The sequence below is a fragment of the Chelon labrosus genome, assembly GCF_963514085.1.
Source record: "Chelon labrosus genome assembly, chromosome: 3".
In the NCBI taxonomy this organism is placed as follows: domain Eukaryota; kingdom Metazoa; phylum Chordata; class Actinopteri; order Mugiliformes; family Mugilidae; genus Chelon; species Chelon labrosus.
The window spans coordinates 27,308,727-27,319,813 of record NC_140339.1 but is presented as its reverse complement, the minus strand read 5'-3'; the positions used below and the strand labels follow the sequence as shown (position 1 = coordinate 27,319,813).

Genomic DNA, 11,087 nt, shown 5'->3' with positions numbered 1-11,087 from the left:
GGCAGTTCATTTGAAACTTGATGATGGTTAAGTTTAGGGAACAGGAGTAGGCGGCCTCTTGTCAAGATAGCAGGGCTACAAATAACATGTTAAAACCACAAAATGCTACCAGTGTGATGCAGCATGACTTGGTGTGTTATGCATTGCACTGTTAGATTATAAGTTGCTTGTTTGCCCTCCCACAGCTTCTTGAAATCAGAAGACTCTGGCCAAAGGTCTTTTGGGGATATGTTTGTCAGACCTTACCTTCATTAGTAAATGACAAATATGTGAACATCAACAGAACCTAAATAAAGAGGTACAGATAAAAATAACTACTTTATAATCACGTGTAGATATCATAACATAGGCCAAACATTCAGAGCTGGGTTTTGTCGCCTTTAATTTCTCACTGTGGGTTTAATGTCATCTGTGTCTCCTTGTACACTTTTAGGATGTGTTGCAATGGTGTGCATCAGCGGCAACTTCTCTCTAATCTCTCAAGAAAGACAACTGTTACTGTTATGTCTAAGGTGACCCAAGTTGACAGCAGGCTAAATAGACAGTGAACTATTGCTTTTTGACGTTTAACTCAAGTAGTGATACTGCTAGTAACCAGTAGATGGCTGCCATTCCTCAGTTTTGGATGCAACTGGGATTACTTTAATGTAATAGCAAATAGCAGCAATTGCATACAACAATTTACGATGTGCGATACGTTTAATCATTTACAATTCAGACATTGGACTTAATACACAACAAATGCAATCACATTACTCCTGTCATTTAAATTACATTACCCACTTATTTTGAACATTTGCTTGTCTCTTTCAAAGCAGCAAAATGATCAATTCCAGTCAAATCATATTCATTACTAGTTTATTCTCCACATATAACATGGCCAGCGCTTTCCCAGGAATGTCTGGCTGTTGAAACAGTCATAAGAATATGACAGTTTGAAGCCCAACTCGAGGTCATGTAGCGTTGCAGTGTCTCCAGGTTGAAACAATTATTATTTTTTTTTTTACAAAGTCTATGCAAGCTATGGGACCTATGCATTTTGCAGTCATATCACCCAAAGGGGCGATACATCATGGAACACTGTTTGATGTTGATTGAGCGGGAATAACAGACACATGACCAATCCACACCGATCAGGCATATCATTATCATCACCTTCCTAATATTGTGTAGGTCTCCCTTGTGCCTCCAAAACATTTGTGACTCATCAGAGAATGGACATGGGCCTTCTGAGGGTGTCCTGTGGTGTCTGGCAACAGAATGTTGTTAGTGGGGGCCTTTGGGTCCTATGGGTTGAGGGGAGGGGCCTCTGTGGATCATCCCACTGATACTTGATCAGTTTGGGATCTAGTGAATTTGGAGGCCAGGTCAACACCTTGTGCTGTTCTTCATGTTTTTTTAGTTGTTCCTAAACCGTTTTTGTGTGTGTGCCTGTGTCAGGCTGCATCCTGCTATGGAAGACTGCTGCCGTCAGTGTCATTGCTATGGGGTGGGGGTGTCTGGTCTGGTCTAGGTGGGTGCTACATGTCTAAGCAACATCCACATGAATGAACATTGTGTTGTCACAAGATGGTCAATATTATTTACTTCACCTGTCAGTGGTTTTAATGTTATGGCTGATGATGTGCATTCTTTCTCAAGACATCAGCCAGGAAGTTAAGGCTTGGACACAAATGGCTCTTCCAAATGTTCTGGTTATAACTGCAGGTTTTTGTGATATATAAAAATAAAGATAATTTGTCAGATTTCATGCATTTAATGTAAACATTACATCATATGCAGTGTCACTAAATACTTTAAAAAAGATACAAGTAAGAACCTTGAAATAACTTGACTGCATAAGCGTACACACTGCTTTATGATTTGATATTTGATTTTGGTCAGGATCTAATTCTGATCAAGCTCCTGTGGAACACTACTAACGTGACTTTACCAGAAGTTTACCAAAACACTTGAATAGTTGAATGGTACTACGAGAAGGGTGAGCCAGCTTAGAAAGCATCAAGGAGAGCTCATTGTTGAAAGGGAATGCTCACGTGGCACACCACACACAAATTACGAGAAGACCAACAGAAAACTGGCTGCTCTTTACATGCGGCCACTATCTCGTGTTCCTGATCTGTCTGGGCTGTGGGGCAAGGAACACACTTTGTCTGATAAAAAATGCATCTAAGTCTGGATACAGTTACAAGGGGATCTGGAATAATTCCAGATACTGGTCAAATTTGGCACAGAACCTTTTCAGAAAGCTGAAAATGAAGATAACTTTCACCTTTCAGCGTGACAATGATGCAAAGCACACAAAGCACACATCCAAATCCAGAAAAGAATGGCTAAAAGAAGAGGAAAAAAAAGGTTTTGGAACGCCTGAAGAGGGCAGAGAAAGAGCAATGCTCCTGCAATGTGGCAGCTCTGCCAACCTGATAGACTCTTAACCAAGCAGTGCTGTAAATGTTTTTGTGTTTGTTTGTTTTTTCTCTGAAAAGTGTCACTTTGATTTGATTTAAATTGGTTTTATATTTGGATTCTCAGAATATTAACTTTAAGATAACCTGTAAAACATATGACTGCCATCCAGTCATGTGTGTTGACTGACTGACTGACTGTCTGACTGCCTTATTAATCCGCCCATTAGGAAAGCAAAGCAGCACAAACCTTCTGGATACTCCGGAGGCAAATCAGGAGCTTAGTGGAAGCATTCAAATGTCCTCACAATCTGTTTGAGAGAACACCTGCTGTGAATCACATACCTCGTTCACACAGTGGTACATTAATCTTTCCTGTTTCTGTCTATCTATTAAAAGCTTTCAGACAACAGAGAGGAAAGAGGGTGCAGAATCAACCTTTAACCAGGCCCATCATGCTTTCACCAAGCTCAAAGTTGTCTTCATGTCATTCTCTCCGGCTCTTTTAGCCTGGATTCCACTAAACAGAAGGAAATAAATATGTCCTGCTCTTGTCAAGGCAACAGTGCACCGCCACTTATACTATCAAAGTGCCAGACGACAAGAGAGAAAGGAAGAATGATAGTTATGAGGTTCACATCAGACCATCCTCTTGGCGGTATTCAAATCAGCTGTAGAGACTGTACCAGTCATTATGCTGTGCTCCTGAATAACAATTATTGTCACAAATGAATTGTCAGTGTGGCTATACAATCAACAGATCTGCTGATTCCTCCATGCCCTCACTATAATGGGTTAGCTAATGTTTATAAATTAGTAGAGCCACTTTAAGCTTGTTAAAATGATCTCATCCTATACTGTCTGAGTGTATAGTGACCAGATTCAAACCACAGACTCCGTGAACCAGAGGATTAGCGGTTTCGATCCAGTGTCCTTGAGCGAGACCCTGAGTGGCTCCCAGCGATTGGCACTGGGTTTTAAATGTGTATGCGCTTTTATGAACGAATGGGTAGATGTGTCTCTGGCACTGTAAAGGGCTTTGAGTACCAATAGGTAGAAAGGCACTGTATGAATACAATTGACCATTCATCCACTTTCGCTTGAATGATTCCAGGTGTTTTGCACATCCCACAGGATCACTATTAGCCCCTACTGTGAGCATGGGAACACTTTAAAGTGGCAATCAGACAATGAAGATAAGATTACTAGTCATTAAGGGTACTATTTAGTCAGCTGCACGAGTATGGAGGAGCCTATGGCTGTGAAACAAGAGTTACCAGTGTAACAAAGGTTCTTGTGGTTAGTAAGAATTAAATAGAACTTAGGAAGCTTCCATGGAAAGTTTTCTATGTTCCAAATCTAAAACAAACTCTGTGTTCAGAGCAAGGATTAAAATATGAATGCTATGGTAATCAACAGCAAGGACAAGCACAGATTACCACTGGTGTAGGTTTTCCTTGTTCGATGGCACTTAAAAAAAGAAAGAAAAGGGACTGAGAGTATTCAGACTGTACACACGTCATATAAAGATAGTGTTTATACAATTACTCCCACAGCCAAATGTTTAATACTTTGGCTTTAAGTTTATGGGATAATGCCTGCGCTACAAATTGCTTTAGAGTTTTGAACATGTGGGTCTTCACCAGGCTTCACCAGGCCAAGAGGATCTAGTATAAAAAGTTCAAAATGTGAGTTACTGCATTCCAGCCTTGCCTTAAGTGGTGAAGCTTGTAAAGCCTGTGGAGACAAACCAAAAGAAAATGAAAAAGTCTGGACTTCATATAACACAAATGAATGGAAGGACTGTACCTTTAGTCTTGAGACACGATTTAAGAACAGAGCGCAGACTGAATGTCACAATGACAAATTCTGGAAAATCCCGGATGTTTTCTCCATCTGCTTGGCTGGGCGTGTCTGGATTAGCAGCAGTCAGGAGGTGGAGGGCGTTAAGATTGCATGTATAGTACACTCTACACCCACTGCTTAATGTGTAGCAAATACTAGCACACTTGTACTGTCATTGCACAGTAAGACATTGAAACTCGGTAAACTCTCTTGTTTGGTCTCAGATTACGTTGCTCTCTGATGTCCGCACTTGAAACACTGGTGTAATACCATGTAGACATTTTTGAAACTAAAACACTACTTAGAATCAAAGACAACCTTATCACAATAATACAGATAATGACAGACGTTACATCTATGGGATCATGTTGTTGTTTTTTTTATTTTCAGTCACCCTTACATTGGACTTTAGCCATGTGCCCAGCACATACAGAGTTGCGTTTTATTAAGCCCTGTATAAAACTACAGGACAAGTGACATACACATTTGATACAAAACTGTCGTAAGACCACAGGACTCAGAATACAACATAGTAGGTGAGAGTATCATATCATCGCTTTCCCTTAACTCTCACCTCCAGGCAGCAGACTTTGAAAGATGCATATGAATGGTTTATACCTCATAGATTAGCAGAAAATAAATCCAGTCAATTAAATGTTGTACACCCAGGACCACTGACAATTTCCATTCAGCTTTCTGTCAGTGTTATCACTTTAAAGAATATTAATTCAAGTCTATAAATATGTAAATTTTAACAAACAAACAAACAAACATACAGAGATACAAATAATTCTGAATAGATTAAGATACATGGATGCAGTCCAGCATCCACTTTCTGAGAACATTTGTTTCTGAGATTTCTCCTTCCACTTCTTGTTCGTTGAACCTACAGAATTAAAAACTAAATGGCAATGAAATGATAACACAGCTGAAAACAGGGTTTCTGTCCTCACACTAACCATTTGCAAGTGTTTACAAGTATTGTTTCATCTGTAAAATATAGTTTGAGAAGTGCAAAACTGAAAACTGTGAGGTGTTTCAACTAAATTTGATTAAATAAGAAGCAGTTTGGTTGATCTTGGCTATTGAATAAGGACTGTATCTTTAAATCCTCAATCCGAGACCAGTTTACAGCAGTCTGTCTGTAAGAGTCCTTGTGTCTGTAACAGCAGTCAACCTGCTGGGAACCATTTGCTCCCTTTGGTGCAGAAGAAAGTGGGTTACACCAGTCTCAGGCTGCTGGCATAGGGACTGCAAATGCTGTTGCTTGGACTGTAGCTGGATAACCAAATGAGCAGGGGAGGTAGAGGGCTGGCTCTGGGTCAGTGACAGAGGACAGAAAGGTATTCCGCAGTAAACATGATACCCACCATGCAAAACAGTGATACTAGAGAACACAGAGTGCAGGTGTGACCACCAGCCCACCAGTAGACCTGTATGCATCACTACCGACATACTAGAGAAGAGATTTAAACGACCATGCTGTAACAGGAGATGTTCTTGGAATACCAAAAACCATTTTGCACATATTTTGATGTCTGGACATGAATCTCACAATGAACCTGCAGAGCTTGGATCAGCCTAATCATCCACGCTGGTTTGCAAGAATCAGGGTATAAAGCCACAACAAAAACTATTTGCATGATATTTGCCTGAGCTAGTGTATGCATTAAGCGTGTCTGAGATCTGTAATGCATCATCACTACTACTGAATGCACGTTGCCTAAACAGAGAAAACAACGCAACTCAGTCCCGAGCAGGAATCAGGTTGGTTACAATATGTGCCATCATACGCGGAATGTTGAAACAAAGACCTCTCAACTAAAAGACTGAATAAGAAGAGCAAAGACAAGCGGAAACATGTAACAAACGGCCATGCATGGCCTATGTCAATCCTTTTCAATCCTGTGTTGTTAATTCCTAGTGACTTCAATTCATTCAATTCATTCAATTGCACCAAAAGGAGCAAATCAAAACCACCCCATGCCTTCAGACAGCTACTTTCACCCATCTCTGTTGCTCTAAACGGTTGCTTCCCCAGAAAGGAATACCAGCTCCTCATTGAGAGGTTATATTTACAAAATATATGAAAAATATAGGGTTACTGGCCCTAGCATATAGTAAAGTCCAACAGCTGTCTGTAAATATTTCTCCCATGATTATCCCTTCTAAAAGTAAATCACAGGATAAAGATAGCCGGAATGTGACAAGGCGCAACTAGGACAACATGGCCACCAGAGCTCAGCTGCAGTCAACCACAGGGACTCAGAGAGACAAATGCAAGAAAGACGAGGCGTGGTAAAAATGGACAGTATACTGAGCCAGTGCAGGACAGCTACTGCTGCAGGAAGTCACCAAAATCTGAAAGGGGTGCTGGGTTAATAAAAGGTAAAATACAGACAAGGTCTTATCAGACCTGTGTCAAAGTTTGGATTCTTAACTAAATGTATTTGTGAGCTAGATGTATCCTCTGTGTGTTGTTGTTAGCAGTGCACATGGAAATGACTGCAGGGGAAAATACACTTAGCAGGTGACTGTGATGTCCAGAAAGAGAATCAAAAACTTAAGAAGTTTCTGGATTCAAACTACTAAATTAATCATTTTGTGTTTTGAGAAACATATTTGCTTGGTTTCTGCTAAAATTTTAATGTTCAGATTGAAACCATCCTAATGTCTGTGTGGAGATTAGATAGATTATCTTGGCACTTTGGAAACAAGGAAACAACTAGCCTTCAAATTGTCTGTAAGGACAAGAGAGTGGCCTCAATCTTCTCGTTTAACACACTGCAAGCGGCCCTGAGACTATCACAGCAGCTACCGTGACTGTTTGTTGTTGCACTTTATTGCTTATTGCTTTTCATTCATAAGACTGTTAATCCTTCTTTCAAAAGTAACATAAATCTACTTTGAAAAAAGGCAAAAATGACTTGGCAAATGACATTTTCAAGACAATTTTTGACACAATAAAATATTGGAAGCTTCCCAGTTCATGCTGTCCTTCTTCAAAACTAGCAAGCTCACTTTTTTTCCCCCTGACCTTCCAAATCTGCTCACATGAGCAATAGCCTTATATTCTCCTGTCAAGGCTGAAGCTCTTCTGTTTCAGCTCCATGACCTCGCCTTTTAACTGCCAATGTCCCCACTTATACAGTGACAAAGAAAATTCTTCTATTAGCAAACTTATATATCTGACTGAGATTTATGGCAGAATAGTTCAAAGTTCAACCCCACCCCAGCCCCAGCAGATATATAAAAAGCTCTGGTCCAACTGCTCTCTCTGTCTCTCTTTCTAGTAAGATGATACTGTTTCAATTAAGGCCCGGTGCCACACAAAGGAACAGAAGCACTGGGCAATCAGTGCCACTTCTTACACACCAAAGCCACTCATGCTTTGTTTCTTTCTCTCTCTTTTTTTTTTTTTTTTTTTTTTTAAGGCTCAGAAAGGTCCTTTTGCACATACCTTAAAATCATTTTCACATCTCTGCAGCAATAACCAATATTGAAAGACAGGATTTCATTCAGTAGCAGCAAATATCTGATAAATTACAAAATGAATAAAATACAAAACAGCTGTTACACATAAATTAAAAAAATCTATATATACATAGTAAAAGATCAAATAGGATACACTTGCATAAAGTCTGAAGTGAAAGTGCATCAGGGTTTGGAACCACCCATCCCCTTTTCTCTGTCTTCATATTGAGGTGAAGTCTATTTTTCTTGCCACTAGATTCTTGGCAAGAAATGTGTCACTGTCATGGCGGGTGACACTCGGTTTCCTCTTTTTGTTTTACCATTCTTACTGAGGCCGATGAACATCCTCGGGTAAGCCACTGACTCATAGGCATTGTAGTTGTTGGCAAGAAGCTTCTCTCTGAACTTACACTCATTGTTGTAGTGTAACTGAAAGAAAGAAGAGATTATTTTAAAAATGATTGTCTGAAGACAGAGACAAAACAAAATTGCCGGGACATTTTTGAAGGCGTATTTCACGGCTGTATTGTTTGTTGTGATCATTATCAACAATTGCTTTATTTCTGATTGCAGGGTTATTATTGTGCAGTAGCTATTCCAGCTAGACATTTAATTGTGAAATGATGAATGGTGTGCGTGAGGCAGGACCAAGACATCAGAACAGGATGAATGTGGTTATTAGGTCATCATTGTTGTGTCATTTTCTTTTAGTCCCAGGAAGTTTTGACTCATACTCAGGGCTGGGTTACACAAGGTTCATAAATAAATCCATCCCTAGGTTTATGTGTAAAGTAAGTCTTTAGCTAGCTGGTCAAACTAATGACTGACTTAATCTTGTTGCACTGTTAAAATATATCCCTTCAAAACAAGCAGGACTTATAGTAAAATACAATACTTGCTCCTTCATTCCAATTAGATTTTTGGATTTTTTTCAGGAAGTTGTTTTAGTTTCAGCCCTTTTCCGTTTTGTGCTGAGGATGAGACAGTGATGATTGATCGGTCAGTATGTACAGTATTCACTCACAGATCCATATAGCTTTCCCCGTCGGTTCATGGCCACAAAGAGTCCACTGCGAATCCCCAGCAGGGTTACCACACCTCTCTCCACCGGAGAAATCTGCAGGAGACCTTCAGGGAAAACAACCCACACAAACTGAAAGATACTGGTGTGATGGGGAAATACAAAGCATGACATCGGATGTGTGCTAACTGTCTTTGTGGCCAGTGCCTGTATTGTCTTTGCCAAGGCAAAGACTATGCAAGCTTTATCTCAAATTCATAGCTTAAATAAATTACTCGTTTTGTCATTATAGGTACAGGTAGGCCAGGTCATTTGGCACAGGTAATCCAGTTTTCAACTGTATGCACTCAAACCTTTTAGAACATTACAGTAAGGACCAAAATGCCAGAAGGAACTCATCTATCATAACCAAGCCCTTAAAGTGGTCTGAGTTTATATTTGGATATTTACACGTTTCAGAAATCACACATAGACCAATAAGCCTATCTTGGTTACCTACATAGAACTACAAACATGAGAAATGACAAATGTCAACCTGTTGACTGTGTCCTCCTAATTTCTGTCAATTTAAAATGTGCTACAGTGACTTGAATTCTTCAAGATCTTCTTCAGTGTATATCCCTGGATTGTTGTGTGTTGTCCGAGTTAGTATAAAGGCAGTGGGAAAACAACAACAACAACAAAAAGTTACAAGTTCCTCAAAAACGACTTCCAGTCTCACAACTCGCCTTTTTTTCTTTTTTTTTTTTTCTCTTTCGGACCACAATTCTCAAACGGCAGTGATTAGATGTGACAGTTGGAGAGATGGTGATGACTTTGTCTCGGTCGGACCGCTGGTGTTAATATGTCTAAACAGACGCGTCTGTGCGCAGTGTCCTAACTTTAGGCTCTGGCTGGCGGCTAGCCTGGATCTCTGGTTACACACAAAGCAGAAAGCACAAGGCACATTTGTGCTCAGCGTCACTACAAAAGTGGCGGATGGCGTGGATCGATATCTGGGCAGTGGCATCTCGTTCACGAGTGTTGAATAGTGAAAGCAAAAGTTTGGATCCGGTGCGAGCAGGTAGTGAAACGATGGGATTAGAATGCGCATCAACTTTAAGGTGACTGAGAAACAGTCCAAAACTGCTTTGTCATTTTTGATTTTAAAGTATTTTTTGGCTTAAGAATTATTGCAATTCTGAAAGGTACTAAAATAGTTTGGTACCATAATTTAAATTTACCATAGTTTCTGTTGCCTAATCGACTGAGAGTAACGCCACCAGTAAACGCGTCAAAAGCGAGGAAATGACCAGCCGCTCGTTTAATAATGAATTAATAACTAACTTACTGTAACGATTTTCGTTGTGTATTCCCGTTATTCTACCATCCGGTAACACCTGAACGTGAAAGCCGATCCCCACGTTGCAATAGAGGCGTCGCAACCTTTTAATGCCCAGGAGGTAGTCGCTGTCCCGGCTTATCTCGTCACGTTTCTCCCCCGGGATCCGTGCCAAGGAGCGAGAATAAAGGGCCTCCCAGCGGTCCGCTGTCAAGTTGAGACCGGGAGAGCATCCTGCCAGTCCGGTCACCAGGCCCAGGACCAGGACGGTCCGCAGGGCCGCCTGAGAGCCCATACCGGGTCTGGGTCTTAACGCAGCCTCTTGGCGTTTGCCTCGCCAGTGAAGCGAGAATAAACACAAGAGGCACTGGCGCGACAGATTGGATCGTATAGAAGTTGCGCTCATTCCCTGACCGACAGTGGCACTGGCCTCAGAGCCGAAGCGACATTGATCTGCGTGGACGTGGTGCAGCCATGCCTCTATATTTATACCTGCAGACACATTACATCACAGCTTCACACTTACAAGAAATCTACAACTCCATGTTCACAATGAGGCGCACCAAACAGAGCCGGTGGGCTACTTAATTGAAATCAAATAATAGGCTAGCGGACTTATCTCAGAGCAAACTCAGAAGTATGTGGAAAATAAACATATAAGGCCTTATTATAATGAAAGAAAAAAACGTCTTTGTGCGAGGCCCTCATTATCAGCAGCAGAATATCATAGTTTATGTATGGGAGGATGTAAAATAGGAAACAGTCAAGTTAACAGAATGTGGTGTCGAGACAAGAGACAGTTCTATAAATGAACAATAACAGGAAAAAACACAGGTCCAGTTCAACCAAATGAAAAAAAGAAAAAGAAAAAAACCCGCTAATTTAAGAAGGGTAGAGGGGAAATTGTATCCAAGGCCCTTATAGAAAACAATGGTAAGATAAATAGAGAGTTTGCAGTATGATAAGTGCGCTGTCATTGTTGGACAAGACTTTAAGCACTTTCCTTTCTATTAACATTTCA

At 40.6% G+C, this 11,087-nt stretch overlaps 1 protein-coding gene across 1 annotated transcript; it reads right to left on the bottom strand.

Annotated features, from left to right (window-relative positions):
* Positions 1–7,976: 7,976 nt before the first annotated feature.
* fgf4 (fibroblast growth factor 4) lies at positions 7,977–10,731 on the bottom strand (the record flags this gene model as incomplete). The annotated part of the gene is made up of 3 exons (XM_084574722.1): positions 10,076–10,731; positions 8,749–8,852; positions 7,977–8,153 (listed from the first exon to the last, which is right to left on the bottom strand). The coding sequence occupies exons 1-3, from the start codon at positions 10,470–10,472 to the stop codon at positions 7,977–7,979; spliced, it is 678 nt and encodes a 225-aa protein (XP_084430848.1). The 5' UTR covers positions 10,473–10,731.
* Between the last annotated feature and the right edge of the window lie 356 nt (positions 10,732–11,087).